The sequence below is a fragment of the Hippocampus bargibanti genome, linkage group LG04 (genome assembly GCF_051943395.1).
Source record: "Hippocampus bargibanti isolate YZ-2025 linkage group LG04, ASM5194339v1, whole genome shotgun sequence".
Taxonomy (NCBI): domain Eukaryota; kingdom Metazoa; phylum Chordata; class Actinopteri; order Syngnathiformes; family Syngnathidae; genus Hippocampus; species Hippocampus bargibanti.
The window spans coordinates 27,235,691-27,260,404 of record NC_142737.1 but is presented as its reverse complement, the minus strand read 5'-3'; the positions used below and the strand labels follow the sequence as shown (position 1 = coordinate 27,260,404).

The following is a 24,714-nucleotide window of genomic DNA, read 5'->3' as shown; positions in this document are numbered from 1 at the left end:
GCAGCATTCTGGAAGAGCTGGAGACACTTTTACAGAGGACTGGAACATAGTAAGGCTGCAGCTGAAATTGAACTCACAGCTTCTGCACTGGGAGGTCGACATGCTCAACACTGTTCTTGGATTGGATTGGATTGGATTGGATTGGATATGCCTTTATTAGTCTCACAGTGGAGAAATTTACATTTCACAGCAGCAAAGTTTTTTTTTTTACGCGCTTGCACAGTTTCTGCTGACATGCCTTTAAGGTTCATAACAAGACTGCCCATTGGTGTGAAACTGACTTTGAATGGTTATTTGTTCATATGCCTCGCGATTGACTGGCACATCATCAGCTGGCACAGGCTCCAACATATTTGGTGATCTGAACGATAGGCTACCTGCAATAAAAACTGCAGCTGGTCATGTGACCGGTGAATTATGTGCAAACGGAAAAAGCTGAAGCTTTGTGTGAGATCCGATTGATCCTAGCTCCTGATCCCTGTGTCCACAGGGCGACATCAGGCCACAAAAAGGTAATGTCATCGGAGGAGTAAAATGAAAAACAATTATAGCCGATAATTGGCAGGAAGAGGCATGGCTGCTGTCTTTCAGCAGTGGGAATGCTTAGGGAATTATAAAAGAGGTCATAAGTTGCTGTTAGACATGGAAAATATTGATTCGTGGATCAAGAAAGATACTGCACAATGAATTTAGACATCAGTAAATCAGATGGAAAAGCGCAGGGTTGTTTATGTGCTGCCAGCAATATTGTGTTTTCCTGCAATATATCCGCACAGTGCACAGACAATCTCTGCAACTCAGCTGATATTTTACATGCATACTCAGCATCACTTTATGTAAAATAACTTTGTCTTCCATGTGCAGGTGTTTTATCCCAAAATGTCAGAATATTTTGACTTCTCTAAGTGAAACTGAGTTTCATATTTTTCTCCGTTAGTCCTGTCACATTTAATTCCACAAAGCCATAACAGGCAAACCCTCATTGTCTCTAGGGTTTATTTGGTTTTTATCTGGAACCATCAGAACGATGACAACTATGGAATGGAGTGAAAATAATGAGGAGAAAAATTCTGTCAGATTGTAATGTAAATGTAAATTGGACAAATTAGTTTGAGCAAACCACACACAGGTCAGAATAATGAATACGATAAGTTTGCCCCTGGCAGTTGTGGTGTGTTAAAACAGTGTGTTATTTAAAGGACAACCGACGTCACTTTTTTGTTTTTTAACTGACATCAGAAAAACGTTTGATAGCATCTAAAATACCCAAAACATGCAGTATGATATTTTTAGTCAAATGCTAAACACCAATAAAAATGACTTAAAGTGTCCAAAATCTGCAAAAAAATGAGCTGCGAATTGGGCATTTTCAGAAAGTCCCGCCCACAGTTCGTGACGTCACGCCAAGACGTCTTGCATTGCTGGAGAATCCAAACAATGGCTTCAGATTCGGAGAATATGCTTTCTTGTTACACATCCAGTTATGAATATACTGGCTTGAGGAGGGAAACATGAAAAACGGGGTGGATCCTCATGGTGGGTGGCAGCCGGAGCCTCACCGAGACTGGGCTGAGGATGGCCTCGATGGGGAAAGGACCCGTGAAGCGTGGGCCCAGCTTGGCTGAAGACCCTGCCAGCCTAAGGTCCCTCGTCGACAGCCACACCTCCTGCCCGACCTGGTAGTTGGGTGCCTGTCTCCGGTGACGGTCCGCCACCCGCTGGTTCCGGGATGCGGTGCGTGTCAGGGCGTCCCTGGTCTCCTTCCAGACTCGGTGGGCCCGTCTGAGGTGATGTTCAATAGACGGGACCTCCACCTGGCCCTGCTGAGTGGGAAACAAGGGCGGCTGATAGCCACAGGCGGACATAAATGGGGACCGACCTGTGGCTGCGGAGACCAGGGAGTTGTGGGCGTACTCCACCCAGGGTAGGTGCAGGGCCCACGACGCCGGGTTGTGGAGGCACACGCACCGGAGGGCCGCCTCCAGGTCCTGGTTCTTCCTCTCCGTCTGTCCGTTGGTCTGGGGATGGTATCCAGACGACAGGCTCGCCGACGTCCCTAGGGACCGACAGAAACGTTTCCATACCTTGGACACGAACTGCGGTCCCCGGTCCGACACGATGTCCGTCGGAATCCCGTGGAGACGGACGACGTGGTTAACCAGGAGTTGAGCCGTCTCGATGGCGGACGGCAACCTGGTTAACGGGACGAAGTGGGCCGACTTGGAGAATCGGTCCACAACAGTAAGGACGACCGTCTTGCCACGGGAGGGGGGGAGGCCTGTCACGAAGTCGACGGAGATGTGGGACCAGGGTCTAGACGGTACCGGTAGCGGCCAGAGGAGTCCTGCCGGGGGCTGATGGGAGGCTTTCCCACAGGCACAGGTCGGGCAGGCCTTCACGAAGAGGGTGATGTCCCTCCGGAACCCCGGCCACCAGAATCGTTGGGCGATGAGTTGGATCGTCCTGTTGACCCCCGGGTGACAGGCAATCCTGGAGGTGTGCCCCCAGACGAGCAAACAGGCAATCCTTCGGACAGCCCCTGGGGATGGGGGTCGTCCCCTGGGCTTGCTGGACTTTTCTCTCAACCTCCCACCTCAGGGCACCCAGGATGCGCTGGGCCGGCAGAATGTTGGTGGTGGTGGTCTCCTCCTTTTCTGCCGGCTCATGGATCCGGGATAGGGCATCGGGCTTGGTGTTCTGTGACCCTGGGCAGTAGGTGAGAGAAAAGTTAAAACGGGTGAGGAAGAGTGACCATCGGGCCTGACGGGAGTTCAGTCTCTTGGCCGACCGGATGGCCGCCAGGTTCTTATGGTCAGTGAAGACGGTGAAGGGGTGTTTCGCGCCCTCAAGCCAGTGTCTCCATTCCTGCAGGGCCAGGACGACCGCCAGCAGTTCCCGGTTGCCGACGTCGTAGTTGGCCTCAGCGGGGCTGAGCCGGCGGGAGAAGAAGGCGCATGGGCGTAGCTTCTGGTCTGTGGGAGAGCGCTGGGACAGGACGGCCCCTACTCCGGACTCTGATGCGTCAACCTCGACCGTGAACGGGAGATCCGGGTCGGGATGACGCAGAACAGGGGGATTGGTGAAGGCTAGACGGAGGCGATTGAATGCCCCCTCAGCATCGGGCGTCCACCTGAAGGGAATCTTGGTGGACGTGAGGTTAGTGAGGGGGAGTGCCTTCTGACTATACCCGCGTATGAAGCGGCGGTAGAAGTTGGCAAACCCCAAAAATCGCTGAAGCTGTTTCCGCGTCTTTGGGATCGGCCATTCCACCACCGCTTTGGTTTTAGTGGGGTCGGCCCTGAGCTGCCCCCGCTCCACGATGAACCCTAGGAAGGACAGAGAGCGGACATGGAACTCACACTTCTCTGCCTTCACATAGAGCCGGTTTTGCAGGAGCCGCGCCAGGACCCGTCGGACGTGTTGCCGGTGCTCCTCTGCGGAACGAGAAAAAATGAGAATATCATCAAGATAAACAAAAACAAAAACATTGAGGAAGTCCCTGAGCACATCATTGATCAAATTTTGGAAGACGGCGGGCGCGTTCGTGAGTCCGAACGGCATCACCAGATATTCAAAATGTCCTAACGGTGTCTTAAATGCAGTTTTCCATTCATCCCCCTCCCGGATGCGGACCAAGTGGTACGCGCTACGGAGGTCTAATTTGGAAAAAATGGTTGCTGATTGAAGGGGCGTGAAGGCTGAGTCCATGAGGGGGAGGGGGTATTTGTTACGGATGGTGATGTCGTTCAGACTCCGATAATCGACACACGGACGCAGGGTTCCGTCCTTCTTGTCAATGAAGAAGAACCCTGCGCCCAGCGGAGACCGAGACGGCCGAATGAGTCCCGCCGCGAGGGAGGAGTCTATGTAAGTGCTCAGGGCTTCCCGTTCCGGTTGTGAGATGTGGAAAAGTCTGGAGTCCGGTAATGGAGCCCCTGGCTGCAAGTCAATAGCACAGTCATACGGTCGGTGGGGCGGCAGGGATTGGGCGTTGTCCTTGCTGAACACCTCCCGCAGGTCGTGGTAGCAGTGTGGCACGCCCTTGAGGCAGATGGCCTCAGGCAGTCCACCGCGGGAGGCGTCTCGCCCTGCCGTAGCCGACCGTAGGCAGTTGGCGTAGCAGTAGGGGCTCCAGCCCTGAATGGTGGGACCCTCCCAGGAGATTGACGGGTCGTGGGTATTGAGCCAGGGGAGACCCAATACCAACGGCGCATTCCGGGAGGGCATAACTAAAGATTGGCGGTGCTCGACGTGGTTCCCCGCGACCCGGAGTTTGAGCGGGGCCGTGAGGTGGGTGACTCGGGCTAACAGTCTGCCGTCCAGGTCGACCATCTCCTTAGAGGGGTGGAGATCGATCAGCTGGCAGCCCAACGAGTCCGCCAGCTGGGGGTCCATGATGCACCCGTCGGCCCCCGAGTCCACTAGGGCCCGCACGGTTTGGGAGCTGGACGGGCCGATTAATTCGCTGTCCAGCTCCAACCGCGTAACGGGGGTCGTGGATTTGACCTCCAGAGGTCGCTGTGGTCGCCGTCTTGTCGGGGACTTGCGTGGACCTGAGGTCTTCGCCTGGGGGCCTTGGGTGCGACGAGCCCCGGGGGTAGTGTGGTCGTTCCCCCCCCCCTATGATGATGGGTTCAGGGGATTCCTCCAGGCGCCGCACACGCTCGCTGCCGGGTGTGGGAGATCTGGACCGGCTGCGTGGCTGTCTGAGCCGTCGGCCGCGCTGCTCCCTCTGTCGCTCCCGAAGGCGGTGATCCAGGCCGATGACTATGGCGACCAGGTCGTCGAAGGTGGTGCCCGCGTCGCGGGTAGCCAACTCGTCCTTGAGGTCGGTGTTCAATCCGCGACGAAACACCCCCCTCAACGCTCTGTCGCCGTAGCCGCTGCCAGCGGCCCGGATGCGGAAGTCGACGGAGTATTCCGCGGCTGAACGGGCCCCTTGGACGCAGTCCAGTAGTCTCCCCTCCGCTTCGGACTCCGTCACCGGATGAGATTCAAATAGTTCTGAAGAGGAAAGCATATATGTTTGCAATCGAATTTATCCCATGCCCTTTTGAGGCAACATTGGGGGCAACAATGGATCATCAGAAAAGAGGCACAAAATGGCGACCTCTAGTGGCCACCTCCGCTTCGACAGGCTGATAAATTCCTTATATGGAGCTTGGACTCCCTCTTTTGGCGGCTTTTGGGAGCAAAACGGTTCTCAGACCAAACATGTACAGGAAAATACATTGACGTGATGGAAGGACGCTACAATGCGTCTTTTTTACGGTCAGGGGGCGGTCCTTTCATGACGTCACGTACGGACTCGTCACCAACTCAAAAACAAGACTTCCTGAATATTCAGAGTGAGTCTTAAAACGTAAAATATAGCTATATGCGGTGGAATCTTATTAAATACGCTCAGTATAAGTCATTTGAAGCCATTCTACAAATTATGGACACAACTTGTCCGTAGTCGTCGGTTGTCCTTTAAAGGAAGAGTGCTTTCTCCATTGTCTGTTCTTGGTGCAAATATGATTTTCTCTCCACAGAAATGGAGGCTGTATCAAATGATGAAGAGTTACCGCATCAGTTTCACGTGTCAACCTCAAGTGCTTCATTCTGTCTTTAGCCACCTTCAGCCTTGATATTGCAAAAGAGCATTTTCACAGCAGACAGTTTGACATACTGTAGCAAGACAGAGTGAACAGGAGTTTGCAAAAAAACGTGGTTTTCACAAAACCTCTGGTGGATATGACAGCATATGATAATATTGACCATCCTGTGCTAATGCAAAGGGTCAACCCCATTCGGTATGACTTCCACTCTAATTCTTCTTGGGGTTATTTTTACACATCTCATCCTCATTCAGGAATGAAATAATATGTAAAGAAGTCACAAAAAGTCAGCCACTACAATTATGTATCAGGTTTGCCAAACATTTTAATTCTCAATTTAAAGACGGAGGTGTACATCTGTGATGTAATTTCTCAGGTGCCGGTGACAAATGAATGACTTATTTATTTTTCTTAAGCATACGTGGCCAATGTGTGCTGAGATAACTGGGCATGGGCAAATAGTTTTTAAAATGGATGAAACGGGCCAACATGGAAGCCGGCAAATTCTAAGCAAAATTATGAGTGTATAAAAATACAATTGTGAGCGTACTAGTCAGCGTGTGTGTGCATTAAAATAAAAGTGCAACTTTAGATATGAAAGCAGCACATTATTTATGTTTTTTACTTCAATTTACTGTCTGAAAGAAGAAAATGGTGGACTGGAAAGAAAGAAAATTGTAATGGAAGAGGTGCACCGCCAAGAGGAAGCGCGCCGCCAAGAGGAAGCTGAAAGAACTGCAAAGGCTGTCTCTCTTGCCAAGCAGGGACAATGGATGAGGTGGGAAGGTCTGGAGAAGAGAAAGCTCAGCTGGGGGGATCTCTGGGAAATGGAGGCGAGTAACATCAACTTCATCATCAGAGCTATCAATGATGTGCTCCCATCTCCAAAAAACCTCCACTAATGGTATGGCGAAGATCCAAGCTGTGACCTCTGTCCAACTCCAGGAACTCTCAAACACATCCTGACCGGTTGTAAGACCAGCCTCACACAAGGCCGCTACTCCTGGAGGCACAACCAGGTCCTGAAGAGTTTGGCAGTTGTCCTTGAGAGCAAGAGGAATACCATCACCTCCTTGCCCATGAGAGCCACCATTTCCAGCACAGCACCATTGACTTTCATCCGAGACGGACAGAAAAAGCCAACCATCCTCCTGCCAAGATAAAGGTTGGACAGCTATCCAGGGCCTGGGATTGGGAGATGCGGGTCCACATCGCCAGACTTGGTGCTCTGGTCTCCTTCACTCAAGGCTGTCTACATAACAGAACTCACAGTCCCGTGGCAAAACTCGGTTGAAGAGGCCTATGAGCGCGAGAAGCTGCGCGACACAGAACTCGCAGTAGATGTGCAACAGCGAGGATGGAAATCCAAGGTATAGCCAATTGACGTTGGATGCAGAGGGTTTATGGCTTCCGCCACCATCAGACTGCTAAAAGACCTGGGTATCCATGGACAGGCTCAAAATCATGTCCAGTGTTTCATGATTCCTGATAGTGCGTCATAGAATGCAAGTGGACAATACAATGCAGAGCTTACAAATAATATTTGTGTCAGGAACAATGTTCCCTCTAATTTTTCATGTGTCTGAGCAGACACACAAGCTCCCTGAGCACACTGAGGACCACTGTGAGCAACATCAGATGTGTACGGTGTGGCCACACACCAGTACCACGCCAGTATCACGGCGCGTATGGGCAGGGCATATTCGTGCTGTTCTGCTCCGAATGGCTGCGTAGCGTACGTGAACTGTACAGCCTTATTGGCTGGTCACCTGTCACCCATTGAGTTACATTGCAAAATGTGCGCTGCATAGATGTTCTTGTGCGCTGAGTATGTGCAAGCGGTGCGCGATTGCGCACGCGCGCAGCTTAGAGGGAACATTGGTCAGGAACATTTCTTGCTGTTTTATGTAACACACGGCAATATTTTCATTTGTATGTGTGTCATTGAATGAAATGTATTCGTGTTAATTGGGCCCTATTTTTCAGACCTTAAGGTGGAAGTCATAATAAGTTCTCAAAAATCTACGGAGAATGGATGGATGCATTTCAGTGTGTTGTCTTTAATTCAAATAACTATCAATTATCATTCATTCTAATCTGCATATAATCTCCAGCAGAAGTGGAATAAGAACCATCTCTTGTTTCTGTGTCTAAGAATCATCGGAAATGCTAATGCTATGGTCACTGGTCAGTTTTTCACGCGCCATATTTCTATTGGTACGAAAAGGGACCATGGCTTTTCCTCCAATACAGCCATTTATATGTGTTTTCATAATAACACGAATTGTACGACTAAGAATTGTAGTAATGTAGCCACAAAGGGACATAAGACCAGATAAATACAGAGCGTTGTGTCAAGAAAAAAACCTTTGAAAACATCTGAAAACAAATGTGTGAATCAAACCTCTGAATCTCTCGTAGTGAGGAAGATGAAGAAACCAAAGGCAGTGCAGAGGACAAAATGGTGTAAATTGAAAAAGAAAGAGTGTTGCATGACTTTTTAGAAGGAGTTGAGATGAGCACTGGGTGACCAGGAGTTCCTTACAGATGACTGGCAAACTACAGCGAACGTAATCAGAGAGACAGGTCAGAAAGTACTTGGTATATCAACTGGAAGAAAAGTAGATGAGACTTGGTGACGGAATGGGGAGGAATGCATACAGAGAAAGAGGCTAGCAAAGAAGAAGTGGTGAAAGTAAAAGTCGGAAAAGCCAACCAAGATGCCTATGATGACTTGTATAAGTTGGATAACAAGGAAGCTGTGACTGATCTTTACAGGTTGGCAAGACACAGAGACAAATATGGTAAGGACCTGCAACAGGTTACGGTGATTAAGGATAGAGATGGCAATGTATTAACAGGTACCAGTAGAGTTATGGCAAGCTGTACTTTGAAGAATTGATGAAAGAGGAAAATGTGAAGGAACAAATGGTAAAAGATGTCACTGTTGTGGACGAAGACGTAGCAAAGATTAGCAAGGATGAAGTGAGGACGGGGCTGAAGAGGATGAAGGGTGGAAAGGCACTCTTATTTGCTATGGTGATGAACAGGCTGACAGACAATGTTAGACAAGAATCTCCTTGGACCATGATGTTTGCAGATGACATTGTGATCTGCAGCGAGAGTAGGGAACATGTGGATGAGAAATTAGAGAGGTGGAGGTACGCCCTTGGAAGGAGAGGAATGAAGGTCAGTTGCAGCAAGACGGAGTATACAGTATGTGTGTGAATGACAGTGACCCTGGTACAAGTGTGAGGTTACAGGGAGAACAGATAAAGAAGGTGAAGGATTTTAAGTACTTGGACTGTGACTAAGAACTGTGAAGAAGCGAGTCCAAGCAGGCTGGAGAAATATGTCAGATGTGATGTGTGAGAGTAGAGTTTAAGCTAGGAAGAAAGGAAAGGTGTATAAAAATGCAGTGAGACCAGCCATGATGTTGGGACTGGAGACAGTGCCACTGATGAAAAGACAGTCGGCCGACCTGGAGGAAGCAGAGATGAAGATATTGAGATTTACTTTGTGAGTGACCAGATTAGATAGGATCAGGAACAAGTATATCAGAGGGACAACTTATATTAGAGGCTTTGGAGAGAAAGTCAGAGAGGCCAGACTGAGATGGTTTGTACATGTCCAGAGGACAGAGAGGTAATGTATTAGGAGAAGAATGCTGAGCCTTGAACTGCCTGGCAGGAGAACAAAAGGAAGGCCGAAGAGGAGGTTTATGGATGTTGTCAAAGAGGACATGAAGGTAGCTGGTGTGAGAGAAGAGGATGCACAAAATAGGGTTAGATGAAGTATACTAACTCGCTGTGTCGCGTAAAGGGAAAAGCCGAAAGGAAAATAAGAACAAGATTTGTACTACAACTGTGTACTTTTGTCTTATAGGAAACTTCATGATAGCAAGGGCCTAATAAAATCTTGTAAAAAGCATCAGTTTGGAGCTTAGGTAATTTACGAGCACCAGTAGTAGTCGTAGAGGTTTGTTGACATGTACAATGTCTCGGAGTACGGCTGTGGATGGCTCAATGCTCCTCATCATTTTTTTAACCAGTGAAAAAAGTGATGCTCCTTCAGGATCAGTCTCGAGCACATTATTTGTTCCCATTGCACCTATTAAGGTACATAAACACATATATTTCAAGGATTATATGGGCCCGCACTGTGTCTTATAAAACATTTGATGGTTAGATTTTTGAGGATGAGGAGGGTAGCTCGCCTTAAAATGCACAAGGTATTTCGTGGCTTGAGATAAGGTGTTCAGATTTTGCATTTTGACTCTCCTACATCCTGAAAGGTTGGTTTTATGTGGCAAACAACGAGCTGTCAAAGCTCACAGAAATCACTGAACATTAACTTGTTGACCCCAAACACAGTAATTGTTCGAATATTTAAAAGAAGACATAAAATATCCCAATAGAGACATGTTGTCTATTCTACATCAATATGTCAATCAATTGATGTTACTTTGTGTAGAAATTCACATTTCATGTGTATTCTCCTTTTAATTTGACCGGTTCACTTTTAAAACTTGTATAAAGAATATTTTTTTAATCCCTCGTGAGCTGGTCTCTGCTCATAAAACCACAACAATGGACCTACGGTATTATTCCATAGCATTTTACAATGGTAGCAAGTGACTTTACACAAAGGCTTCTATTGAGTGCCTTGAGGTTTTTGCTATATAAAATATGATGTTAAAGTTGAACTTCATATTTGTTTGAAATTACTCAAATATTTATTATTGTAATGTTTCTCGACAATAAAATTATATTAGCTGCTTGGCAGAATGTGAAGGTCATGTGCAATTTTATGTATTAAAAAGGAAAACAATCAGTTGTTTTTTATTCAGTTAAATGTCTTATGTAAAATACTGTTTACCTAATACACAATTGATGTAGATGATTTTTAGTACAATACTAAAATGGTGACATATTGTAGCCCTACTTTCAACACTTGTCATTTTGTCATATTTTTTCGGTTTAATTCAGATCTCTGAGATTAACCTGCAAAAAATGGCTCCTCAAATTAAGTGATCAATAAGCAATGTTTCACCTCAAAGGAAAGTGTTAATTTGAGTTTAACACCTAAAAAGAAATTTTGGGAGTATCTGTACATGTATTGTAATTTTGAAACGGAAGTGAGCAGGAATCGATATCGACAATTTCTCCTGCTTCAAATGCTTATTGTCTCATGAATAAAACATTATGTTGCTCAAAGTGACTATTTTGTGTTAGACTACAGTATGTCCAAACATCTTTACTAGAGGAGGAATTCCATAGAGATTAGTCACCAACTGTGTGTATTTTATTCATGATTCAAACAAACAGCTGTCATTTTGATCGTGATGAAACATAATGCATTCATTTCAGCTTTGCGCCACTTTGCATACACATTTCATGTTGTACTGTATGTTGTTCTTTGAGGCAGCACGTTGATCGACTCGTTAGCGTGTCAGTCTCGTAGTGCAGAGGTTCAGATTCCGATTCCGTCTTCGGCCTTTGTGTGGAGAGTTTGCATTTTCTAGCCTGGGCTGCCTTCGTTTGATGCAGGTACTCTAGTCCTTCACACATTCCACAAACATCCATGGCTTGTTGATGAGACCCCCGAAATTCTCTCTTGCTGTTAATGTGACCACGGATCATTGTATTTGTGTGTGCCCCTTGATTGGTTGACAACCGATTTCCAGCCTACTGTCCAATGACTGTGGCAAGGATAAAGCAGTTCAGAATATGGATGGATGGATGCATGGAAGGATGGATGATGGATGGATAGATGAATGGATGGATGTTTTGTGAATTAAAACAAAATACCAGTGTGGCCTCTGTGTTGTGAAGGACAAAAATGTTTTACTTTATCGCTGTAAACTGCAAGAACCAGGGATTCATGATTCTATTTTAGAATGATTTGACCCATTTTTAATGTGGCATACATAGTTACAATAGCGGGTGACGGGGTCTCCAACCTCTTCGTCTACCACTGAGCCCTGCCACCCCTGATAATGGAAGGGATGTTACAATCGCTGGAATCTTTCAGAGGCCTTCATCAGATTTTTAAACCTATAATATTCTTTTGTTGTGCTCTAGGAGGTGATGCTTGTGGAGGATGAATCCACTTCTTGTTATTGCCTCATGGAATCCACAAGCTGCCACCTGCTGCTCAGTCAGCCAGGTGCATACGCCCTCGTGGGCGAACCACTCACACAGGCTGCCATCAAGAGGCTGAAGCTGGCTGTGTTTGGCTACATGGAGGGCACTTCCATGAACTACAGCCTGCGGGTATACTGCTTCGATGATACGCCACATGCTTTTCAGGTGGGGAAAACAAAAGGTTTTATTGCCTGCATCCATCAAACACAGAACTGGTAGACACTGTTTGGGAATGATGATGTTCAGAGCCATCTCGCTTGGTCATGCTGTTTTCACATTTGCAAATCAACCAGGACACATTGATTTGACCCTTATTTTTATCAAGTGGCCACAACTGTCTCAGTTTTAAGATGAAAACCCAGATTCCCTAAAAATGGGAGGCAATTCCCTCTCAACTAACCCCCAGCTCCCACACCCTACACACACGCGCAGACGCACACACACACATCACAACCCCACGAGATTCTTCAATTATCTTTCCCCTACGGTCCATGCTTTGTGCTGTCTGAGTTTCTGTTTGCAGAAAGAGTCTTCCACCATTGAACGGCCATTCACCGTTTAATATGCAAATGGTTGTACAAATAGCCAGATTTCTTTGCTCAATTCAATGTGCTTTGGTGATTTACAACATGGGATACTTAATAAGTAATAAACAACATCAAAATACACTGTAGAGGAGGGTGCACAATTCTCAAATAAAAGACCATATGTAGGATATATGGAATAAAATACAAGGACGGTTTATTTTAAAGTGGAAAATTTAACTCAGTTCGATTCAATCTGATTCAGATTTGAATCAATGCAGTATGGCTTAGTTTGGGATGGAATGATACTCTGGATTTCTTGAATGAATTTGTCAGGACTGTAAATGTTGCCTTTCCCATTTAAGGCATTGTACATCCCCAATAAAATATGATTCGAAACGGTTTGCATTTTAAAGTATAATATTACAATATGATTCAATGCACCAATATCTAATTGAGTGGGTATGTTCTGTGTATTGTAACACACCAAATATTTAGCACCTATAATTCTGTCGACTAGCGTTTTGTGGTTATGATCGCATGCATAACTGAGAAATTGTTCCAGCGATTGTGTTGCAGCTAGACAGATTTGACACAGAGACAAAGCTCTCGGTACTATAATCAGTGGAAGTCAAATGTTAATCAATACATGCTTATCATGTTTAATTTGATTTCTCTGTCGGCAACCCAGATTAAAGTCGATTTAAGCATTGAGATCCCTTAAGTGAACATCTGGGAAATCAGGTTCCACAGGATCCCTTGAGAGACTAAACTAAACAGGATAGCTAACTCATTCTTCCTCGCGACGACCATTCTGTCATATCACTGGTAACAGTGGCAGCTGGCTTTCGGAATTTGGTTTCTGCCTTCCAAACAGATGCCAGAGGTCTGTACATCACTTGGCTTTGTGTCTGCTTAACGCTAAATCTCTGTTGCGTATGTCTTGAGCTTTAGTACACTGCTTTCTGGTTCTGCACAAAATCTGATTTAAGACAAACATCTCTAAGGGGAGTTTTTTTTCTGAAGATGTGATGAATAAAGTCTCATACTTTTCAGATTGTCTGAGAAAATAGAAACAATGGGTTCTTGGCTGTTGGATTCATGTATGCACACATACACACACACCACAAATACACACAACACACACCACACACACACACACACACACACACATATATATATATATATATATATATATATATATATATATACATATATATATATATATATATATATATACACAGCTTCGGATGACTCGGCTACAGGATGTTCTTTTCTCTTAAAATATCTATGCAATGACACTTGCTCTCACCCCCACAGTCACATCACTAGATAGATTTCGCCGTGCTGTATTCCCTAGCCAGATCAGACACTCGCACACCTTCTTCATATTTTGCGATTATTTATTTCCTAAATGCAATAGTTGTACGCACTACTTTTATTTTTTCACTTTTAGCAGCACTTACTTTCTTTGGAGGCATGATTAGGGTCTTCATACACCTATATTAAACGCAAGAGCAAAACGCAGCACATCCGCAAGCGACAACAGTTGGTCACGGAGAGAGCGATACACCCGTACGCCGCTCAGCACCCCACCCTCGCATACGCACTCACGCGCGTTGCCGTTCGAACACCGATTTGTGTTCGAACGCCGAAGCAAGAATATCTCGAATATTTTGTTCGAACTCCGATTTGTTCGAACTGTGAGGCGTTGGAGAACCGAGGTACCACTGTATATATTCCGAACATTTATTTCCCATAAGAAACCATTAAAGTGAGAATAATCCATTCCCAGGTCCCCACCAAACATAATTTTCTACTAAATACTCCTTAAAACTGCACAAAAATAGACCTTATTTCATGTATTATAAATGTGCAATAGTAAATAAAGAAATAAACTGAACTATATAATAAAGTTGTTTCATTTACCTTTGTGATGGTAGTTGATGGCTTGATGGAATGGAGTGGGAGGATGAAGTCACATTCCATACACACTCACACTGTTCCTTGCTAGCTGCTTTTCATTAATCCGAATCAACAGAAGTATAATAATATATACTGCGCAGAACCCTCGAGCTTCCTGGCCTCTGGTCGAGAACCTGAGCTAAAATGAGGGATGGACACCACCCAAAGGGAGAAATATCTTTGATTACGGCTAAACACACAGCATGGCGCAGCATGGCGCAGCACAGTCTGTTTAACTTCTAAACCTGGCAATTGGGCTTGCGCTAAAATGAAAAGATTTTACGCCAGAGCACACGTGTGCCATTGAGGAAACTAAAGCCCTAAATTTTGTTGGACAATTTCATACGTGTTTAAGTAGGGTCAAAGTTTACAGGGAGATTTACAGCGAATAAGACAGCAAATTAACAATGACCACCCGGAAAGGTGACAAATAAGAGAATCTTTGCTTTGCTCACACTTTTTTGTCTATTCCCCTGCAAGGAATATGACAATATGCAATTTTCCTTAAGCACATTTTTCAAAAAACAAATACACTCTTCCTAGATGTGTCAGTGTGTTTATGTGCATGCTCTCAATTGGAGTAACCTTTCATCAGTTACACTTGTGTATGCAATCATTGAGATGCTCGAGGAGACACAAGCCAGTCATGAAACCATCCCACTGGGACACTCAACGATGATGATTAATTATCTGGAGGCAACAACAGACGTACTCTGTCATCATCAAAAATTCAATTTAGGAGACAGACGTGTGCCACTGACAAACGTGCAAAAATGTTTCAACACCATTGAGCGTCATTCCGCTGTGCTGAGTCATGGGAAGGAAAGCACAACTTGGAAGATTTGTTAATGTGGAGACCAACTCAGTTGCTTGTCACCAATGCATTTTCAACATTTTTACGCCTGACCGCAGGTGTGCCGTCGAAGTAACTACATTTCACTGCTGACATTTTGACGATTGCAGTCATGTTTAAGAAGGGTAATCACCTGTCACCTGAGGAACAAAGGAGTTAGCAACAGATGTAGAAGCAACTAAGCCAGTCAGCTACTACCCACTATGAAAAATGATTTGTCCCCAATTTTTTTGTATTACATTTTATTTGCTTTACCTGAATTTCCAAACAAACATCTATTTCTTATCATATTTCTTTCCCATTGCCACCCAGGGAGTTGTGGCAGCAGAAAAGGACAGAGGAGGTCAGCTCCTCGAGGAGCCAAAGATGTTGCCTTTTCGAGCAAGCGCCTTCAGCCTGCAGGTGTCCATTCACGATGTCCCCCAGTTCTTATGGAGCATCAAACCCTTTACCACCTGTCAGGTAATGATCACTGTAATTGACACACTCTTCTCCACAAAAAGCCTGATGAATATTCCTAAAAGTGCAAACAGCATTGTATGCTACTTTCATTCCTTTCATTCCTTTCATCACTTTGCTGCTGTGAAATGTAAATTTCTCCACTGTGAGACTAATAAAGGCATATCCAATCCAATCCAATGCTTCATACATTACAACAAACTAGTATTTCCCCACCTTTGGTTCACAAAGACATTTACATTTAGAAAACACAAGTACAAGCACACAAAAGCGGATGAGAAGTGACAATAAACAGGCTAAGATCTGTCTGGGTGAGGTGGGACCCGAGACTCGCCGTGCTTCAACCAAACACAAGAGTGCTGGTCACTCCAGAGTACTGTAGCTCAAATTGATATTTCTTTGAAACAGGGATGGACAGCTTAAATGTCCATCCAATTTTTTGTCGACACTTGTGGGGGGCCAGAAAGATGCACCCCCTTCCTAATCAGATGCATAATAAAATGCCTTTCATAAGTTGGCCAAAATAAATATGTTTGTAATAAATAAAAATTTGAAATAAATATGTCTAAATATGTTTATGCAAGCATCATGAAAGCAACCTTCAACAAATGGTTTGATCAAAAGCAGAAACATAAAACGGACCACATACTGAGATGCATCTTTTCTCATTGGTAATTTACTCAAATGGGAATCCCTGGTGCATTGCATCTACGATGCTCCTTTTAGATTAATTCCTCAACTCGTGAGAAAAATGATCGAGATAACGAAAGTAAAGGCAGCATTGGAGCCAAAAGCAAATGGGACACAGTTGGCAGCCCAGGACTCAATGGTGGATCGCCAACTTCAATGTGAGGTTCCGAGTTAGTGTTGGTGTTACTGATGATGAGATGAAGGAATGGCACGAAAGAAACGTGTAAAATCAAGAAGACTATGGAGAAAATGCGGGAAGAGTGACACTGGTGGAGAGAAAATCAAGATCCAAAGGTTCAAATAGTTCAAATGTTCTAATGTTCAAAATGGTAAGTGTGGCTGAAATAGCACTCATACATAGCATGTGAATCATCTGGCACCCATTTGGACATCACCAGAGCTTTTAGACATAGGAAATGGTTGAGCAAAAATGTTTTCGACCAAAAATGTCATATTTTTTTATGCCCCGGTCGGTATACAACCGAAATTTGGTTCTCAACCAAACAGAGTGCATCTGAATGCAGCACTTGACTACCCTGTGCTTCCTTATACGTCACTTCCTTAGATGTCACGTCTTCCTCTTTGTCTCATTGTGACCGACGCATTAATATTGTTGTTGTTTTATTTTTGCGAAAATGCTGACATATTTGGTTAAGATCTCCTAAATAGAATGATTTTAAAGCAAGCAGAGGATGGTTTGAAAAGTTAGTCTGCACTGTGCTTGCCCAAAGACAGCTGAGATAGGTGCCAACACGCCCCGTGGCAGAAAGATAGAGAGATTTTTATGTACAGATGTTAATGTTGATGTTAAAAACTTTTGAAAATTTGTTTATTTTAATAGAATTTTACACATGACCTGCTCTATTATTAAGTTTTTATCTGGTTTATGCGATGAAATAGTTAAAAAGTTGTTTTCTACACTTTGAACCGATTAATATTTTTTACATTGATTTTAATGGAAAGTGCTGTTTCGGTTTTTGAACAAAACGGTTTTCGAACAGGTTTCTGAAGCGGATTATGGTCGAAAACCGAGGTATCACAGTACAGTTATGAATAGAAACAAGAGAAAAAGCTACACAGAAAATTATTATTATTGTTATTGTTATTGTTATTGTTATTGTTATTGTTATTGTTATTGTTATTGGAGATGGTGGTGGTGGTATCATTATTAGTGTTATTATTATTGATGTTGTTATCATTGATATTATTGTGACATAATGCAAACTTGAGTTCTCTTGTGCACTGGGTCTCAGTTTTTTGCTCAGCGGTATGTTGGAAAATGTGTTATTTAATAGATGTACTTCAAAAATAGTATGAATATTTTTGGCAGTAAAAATCTCCGGTAAAACATCTTCTATGAAAAGTAGATAGAATTGATTTACAATTGCCGACTTCTACTTTGCAAAATGTATCATCAAAAAGTGATCAGTGATCAAAATACGGATCAGGTGACCACCTTCATTGGAGAGGTCTGATCTGAATGTCTTTTATGCACATTTCCCCTCAGACTCATCTTTTTGTCTACAATGAATAACTGATGCCAGTTCCTGCTGTCTTTCCCTGAGAGTAATCAAAGTCGGTATTATCAAAAGCAAACCATGAAAGGAATGAAAGGGAACAAAACTGAACAGGATAAAGACTTGACAGTATTAACAAGCTGTTTAAACAACAAACGGATGATCATTCTGACACCTCTGCAGCTACTCAGTGGATATTGACTTCGATGTTTCCTGACGACTGCTGAGGTGCCATCGAGCAAAGCACCCACCTCTTCAATTTGAGGGCAATATTACATCGATGTGTGCATTTTATTTATGCTCCTCAAGTAAAAAAATCGTAGCCGACTGGCTTAGTTGCTGCCACTCTGGACACATTCAACAGAGCTGTATATTTTGATTTAAAACACTTTTGCATTCAAAATTGTATTGGACGGCTGCCTCAGCATGAGTTGAGTTTGTAAACAGCTAACCCAAACAAGTCGGGCATATCAGTTAATGATTGTTCAAGGCGGCCTCCTTCAAGACTTTGCTTGCCGTAATGACAATGCAGGCACATCCTGTACAACAACGTAGAATTTGACGGAGATTCATTTGTATCTTTCCATAACCTGCTCTGATTTCCGCTTCCCAACAACCACATATTTGACAACTTCAGCTCCAATATCAATATTTCTCTTCCACATCTTTCTTTTTTTCAGAATCAGAAACATGCGGTATCTAATAAGTAGCACAGACTGCGGCAGTCAACCACCACTGTTTTATTTATTGCTTTTTTTACCTGTGGAAGAAATTTGCAGAGTGTGCTGAGCTGTATCCTGACTCCCCCCCCAAAAAAAAAACAGTGAATGCGGGACGAAAGCTCTGTGCTTCAAAGTCGTACACCTTCCTAACAGCTTTATTTATGAGTGCCTCGGGACAGCAGGCACGCCTCGCTTTGGTGGAGCAGGTGTGGAATAATAGCCGAGCTTTGTGGCATACGTCAAGTCAGCTTTTAGTGCTGAAGAGCATCCGAGCTTTTTTTTCGCCTGTACTCAGCCCCCCCCCCCCCCCAACTTTTCCCTGAATAATACCTGCGGCTTTGCGCAGGTATTGTCGTGTAGTCAAGACCAAAATCACGAGGGTCGGGTTTTCAGCAAGGAAACGCAGGTCAACACTGATTTTACAGTCTCCACTGAGAAGAACTGACAGGTCGCATAATATGATGCAGATTTTTGGGAAGATAAATCTTGTTTTTGCATACTTTACATGTTTCTGGCAGGAATTCTCCTTCCATCAAGTGTGGTGCAGCAACCAGCAGCCTCTGCACTGTGCCTTCTCCCTGGAGAGATACAGCCCAGCCACCACCCAGCTCTCCTGCAAAATCAGTGTGCGGCAGGTCAAAGGCCATGAACAGATACTGCAGGTTTACACAGCTGTTGGCAAGGTGAGCGGGAGAGAGACTGGCGGCACAGTGTACTTTCTTGCTTGTACTTTGTGTAACCTTCCTGCAGTGTGTCCACTGTCAGCAGGACGAGCTCTCCTGAGCGTGCCTTGTGTAGTAATTGAGTGAGGACGTACACCAGTATACCACCCACCCATCCCCAAAATTGTATATTAAATCCAGAACAGCAGTCTACCACTTTTCATGCCTTTACTAATCTTTATTCACAGAGACAATTTGTCCAGAAAATAACTCATTTCACATTCACATGCATGAACACCTGGGAGCTTCTCAGAGCAGCAACCATCTTCTGTCAACGGCTGAGCAGCTCCACTGGAGCAGCTCGGAGTTTGAAATCCTTATTCAAGAGCACCTTGACAAGCGGCTGTTTAGGCAGAGGAGAGTGATACTTGTCCCTTCACATGTGCCTTTTCACACTGAGTCACTTCAATGCTTGTCTTGCCCTGAGGCGTTTAAACACTACGAACCATTCATCATCCCGAGTAGGATTGAGTTCAACGTCAGGTGTGACAACCAAGCAAAATATATATATTTTTTCAACCACGGCGGTGGTAGGCTGCTTCACCTGTTTACATGTTAATTATATGAACAAACACACTCGAGGTGAACTGGGATGCGTGTTCAAAATAGCAAATAGTATTCCTCACATTACTTCAAAGACACCCCTATATCTGAGCAATTGTATGCGAGTGCATCAACAAAATAACAATAGACACAGGATATGATGAGCAAAACTACTTGCATCTATATGAGTATGCCACAAAGTACATTTCGTAGAGTACGTTTTACTCGAAGGCGGCCCAGTGAACAAGTGGTCAACTTCATGGTGCAGAGGTCGTGAGTTCAAGATCCGGTGTGATGTTTGCATGTTCTCCCTACGCCCATGTGGGTTTTCTCTGGGTAGTCCAGTTTCCTCCCACATTGCCAAAATATGAATCGCAGGCTGATTGAACACTCTAAATTTTCCCTCGGTGTGAGAGTGAATGGTTGTGTGTCCCTATGTGCCCTGCGACTGGCTGGCAACCAATTCAGCGTTTGCCCGACCTACAGCCCAATTACAGCCAGGATAGGCTCCAACACCTCACGGGACCCAGGATAAAGTTGTCAGGATGGATGGATGGAGAGATGGAGAGATAGGTTACAATTTTCAATGTGCAAATTCGAAAGGGCGAAACTAGGTTAAAGGCCAAATGACACTTTTTGGGTGGACAGCTGTGTGATTTGTTCCCCGAAATGCACACGAATCTAATTTTACTAAGTTTTGGGCCGTGGAGGGATAAATTGTACACATGGCTTTACCTTCTCTGGTATAGAAGTTTTACTTCTAGCCTGACTTTAGTCTTATAGTTTTGAATATGTAAAAAATGTTTCACACAAAAAGCAAAAAGGAATGAAATGTCATCTGTCAAAGCAGCTGAGCCATTTGCTCCATCTGAGAAAGAAGCTCATGGACGTGCAAGAAAGAAAGCCCTGAATGCTTGAAGCGTAAGCTTTTCTAATCACTCTATGAAAAGTTACCAAAAAAAAAGGTCAGTCTCAACATTTGCAAAAATGTGGCGCTCCTTGTTTGATCTTGTTTGCGGTCATGTTTTCTGCCATCATGGCATGATTGGTACTCTCAGCAGCAGAGTTACAACCCCTCGGCCAATTAATGTGATTTCTCTTATTTGAGGAAAACTGCATTCATCTCCTTCCATTCAACCTACACGCATTTGGCCACTTTGCCAAAAGTTTATTCAATGCTCTTATATGTACAGTGAGACCTCAACTTACAAACACCTCAACTTACAAACTTTTCGTCTTACAAACGTCAAATTTCTGAAAATTAAACCTTATAATAAGCACTATTTTTATAATACACACCCACCACGGCTGGCGGAGTGATCTTCGGCGGAAGCACACGACCGAACAGCACCACAGGTTAAGTTACCAACAGTCCTTATGGAAGGTGACTCTCCTTCCACTTTATTTTACAGCACAGTTTATTTCTTTAATTACAGTCGTCATGTAATGTGCTCACTTTCCAAACAGCAATTCCCTTTGACCTTCGACCTCCAACGCCATTCCATCAAGCCATAAATGACCATCACAAATGTAAATAAAGTGACTTTATGATACAATGCAGTGTATTTCTTTCATTACAATACAATAGCACATTTATTATACAGTAAAGTCTCGTTATATCGATATCGGATATATCGATAGTCCCGGTTATATCGATACTATTTCTATGCACGCACGGAGAAAATTACATGCAAACAGGGTCGGATATATCGATAGTCCCGGTTATATCGATATTTTTTCGGACTCCCTTGAATATCGATATAACGAGACTTTACTGTACATAGAATAAGGTATGTTGTGTGTAGTTTTAAGGCTTATTTAGTTGAAAAGTGTATTTTATGGAAACCCGGGAACGGATTATTCCCATTTTAATGGTTTCCTATGGGAATTTTGTTTTTGAGATACACAATTTTCGCCTTACACACTCTGTCTGGGAACCAATTAAGTTCGTAAGTTGAGGTCTCACTGTATTCCAAAAATGCAATACATTCTACTTTGAAACAAACATTATTACGGGTAATTACATCAGAGGTGGACCGTCAGGGCCTGCAAGACCTTGTCTTGGCCTAAAAATATCTGAATCACAGAATGTTAATTATATGTTGTCCATTAATTCTTATTAAATAATTCCAAATTGTCTTTCAGCTTCATTTCATTCATTTTCGCCTGTTGTGCTGCTTCGAGACGTGCATTTTCTGATTTAAGCTTTTAACCAATCACATTTCAACCATCATTTGTTACCAGGGTCGGAAATCTACCTGGACGCCTTCACAATCAGTTCTGTGGTCCCTGTCGCATCAAATGTGTCGATCAAACTGTCGGATTAAGCAATCAGATTTTCAGTTGGCAACCCAAAAGGGGTACCAGCGCCATCTTGCAGGCATAGATAAATGTCAGAATTTTCGCAAACTATGATTGGCTACTGACTAGCCAATCATAGTTTGCGAAAACTGCTGTTATCACGAGCCGCTAGTGACAAGAGCATACTGGTCAGAGCTAGCGTACTGTATCGTAGCGAGCTGCATAAGCATATATAGTGTTGCTTTAACAGTGATTTTGTCAACCCACAATGGCTGAAAGAGGAGAAGAAAAAGGATTTGGTTGCAGATTTACTGTTGAAGAAAAAGAACAATTAAACATTAGTGAGATACAGTACATGTTCACCTTTTATTTCCAAAATAAAACATAAGCTTCCTTCTGATAAATATCTCAACAACACTATTTTGCAATATGATGGCTGCGTGACCTATGATTCAATAACTCCTAGCTAACAAGAACTATTTGGATGTTTGATTTTGTGTGAGGCAATGTGTATTGAATGTGACTAAGAATGGCAAACTCTGGTGGATGAAATTAGAATGGCCAGTTGTCATGGCTCTTCACCCACTCCATTTTTTCATTAGACATGGCGCATCGGTTACATCTCTTGGTCTCACCTTCAGATCACATGTTCTTGCTTTATTGTATGTGGCATGTCGTCTCTCCATTTGCCAATATGCGAGTGTGTTCCAGCCGTACATGGATGATTCATCACTGTTGATCAGTGTGCTTAACTTTGACCAGCAGACAACCAGTAGTCCCGTGATCCCAAAATTGATGCAAAGTGTTAAATTACATGTTTTCAAAACACAAGGGGTGTCCTTCCATAGAACCAAAAGGATACACAATTTCATCGCATCAGATATGTTGGTTTCATGTTGTGCTGTGACTTTTGAAAACTACCCCCCCCCCCACCTACCTGACTGACGAACGGATTAAAGAATATCACCTCCCACTTCTTTTCCTCCCTAGACTGAAAAGGAATTGGTTCCAGTTTTCATGCAGACAGACTGCACCGTCACCTCTCAGACTGGGCCTAAGGCTTTCAAAATCCCCTTATCCATCCGCCAGAGGATTTGCGGCACCTTTGACACTGCCAATGCCAAGGGGAAGGACTGGCAACTCTTAGCCCACAAACTCCACTTAGATCGGTGAGACACCTGCCTCTCTTGCATCTGCACTTCAGAATCAGAATCAGAATCAGAATACCTTTATTCGTCCCGCAATGGGGAAATTTGCAGTCCACAGCAGCAATTGAAGAGGGATGGGGTTGGGGTGGGAGTGAAAGGATAGAAAACAAGATATTCTAAGCATAACAAAATAAAAATGTCAACTGTATACTGTGCAAATGTAGATGTGCAAAAACCGTTCTATAAACAAGACTGTACATAGTGCAGAATCAAGAAATGCATTTAGATATATTGCAACAACCCATATTTACAAGTGTCCAGTTTTTTTTTTTTTTTCCACATGTGATCATTGGGAATTGTGAAGCCTGACAGCAGTCGGTAGGAACGAGCGGCGGTACCTCTCCTTCTTGCAGCGCGGGTGTAATAGTCTCTGGCTAAAGGAGCTACCCAGAGCTGTCAGGATGGGCAGGAGGGGGTGGGAGGGGCTGTCCGTCATAGCTTTTAGTTTAGCTAGCGTCCGTCTGTTGCCCACCTCCTCTAGAGAGTCCAGCGAGCAGCCCACGACAGAACTGGCCCGCTTGACAAAGCGCTCCAGTCTTTTTCTGTCTTTTTCCACTTAGCCAGCCTGCAATAGCAGAATGTGTTTTCATTGTCGAAAAATAATGCAGATACGTTCCCATCACATTAACTTGTAGATTCATGATGCGCGCAAACCGCTCAGTCTTTTTGTTGGAAAGTGAGATTATTTGTTGGAAGGCTGAATAGTTTTCTGTCTGTGCCTTGTGACCAGTCCAGAGTGTCACTGAAAAGGCTCCTGCCCACAGGCAAACCTAAAGCATGACAAGCAGTATCGGAAATGGATAACTGGATAGACATTTTGTCCCACCCCTTGTGATCAGATGGATCGCCTAGAGCAGTGGTGTCAAAGTCATTCTTTGCCGCGGGCCACATTGTAGTTATGGTTTCCTCTCGAGGGCCGTTATGAATTTGGGGAAGCCATTACAATGTTTAATCCCTTCCACATATTACATATAGAGCGTACAACAAATTAATGAATAGCTAGTTTCCAAATCTGAAGTCAAGAATAATGACTGTTATTGTGGTTTATATCCAAAACTATGAAATTTTGGTTAGGATTTTAGCTAGCATCATGGAATTTCACCAGTTTGATTTGCTTTCGCGGGCCAAAAAAAATGATGTAGTGGGCCGGATTTGGTCCCCGGGCCTTGACTTTGACACGTGTGGCCTAGAGCATGGGTATGAAGGTTGTTGCGGTTAAAAGGAAATCACTGCAACACAAATGAAAATCACATTTTTGTTCATTAAAAATTTTAATTGGAATTGCTTTTGAAAAGCAAAATGTATATGAAATTAACATCTTGCGTTTGTAAAATTAACACGAGATCACAAGGATGGGAACAAAATTGATCTCCATTTTTTTTCACTGAAAGTCATACATAAGCTTTCAGAGTTACTTTTTAATGTATTTATTTATCTATTGCTGTGTGTGCTGTCAGAAGAGAG

At 43.9% G+C, this 24,714-nt stretch overlaps 1 protein-coding gene across 4 annotated transcripts in view; it reads left to right on the top strand.

Annotated features, from left to right (window-relative positions):
• unc5db (unc-5 netrin receptor Db) overlaps positions 1-24,714 on the top strand; it is a 255,429-nt gene that overhangs the window by 220,986 nt on the left and 9,729 nt on the right. For all 4 annotated transcript variants that reach the window (XM_088994976.1, XM_088994977.1, XM_088994975.1 and 1 more), the window contains 4 exons: positions 11,684-11,911; positions 15,401-15,550; positions 18,995-19,159; positions 23,033-23,211. In XM_088994976.1, coding sequence (XP_088851102.1) covers positions 11,684-11,911; positions 15,401-15,550; positions 18,995-19,159; positions 23,033-23,211 — 722 coding nt within the window. The remainder of the gene's footprint in view (positions 1-11,683; positions 11,912-15,400; positions 15,551-18,994; positions 19,160-23,032; positions 23,212-24,714) is intronic.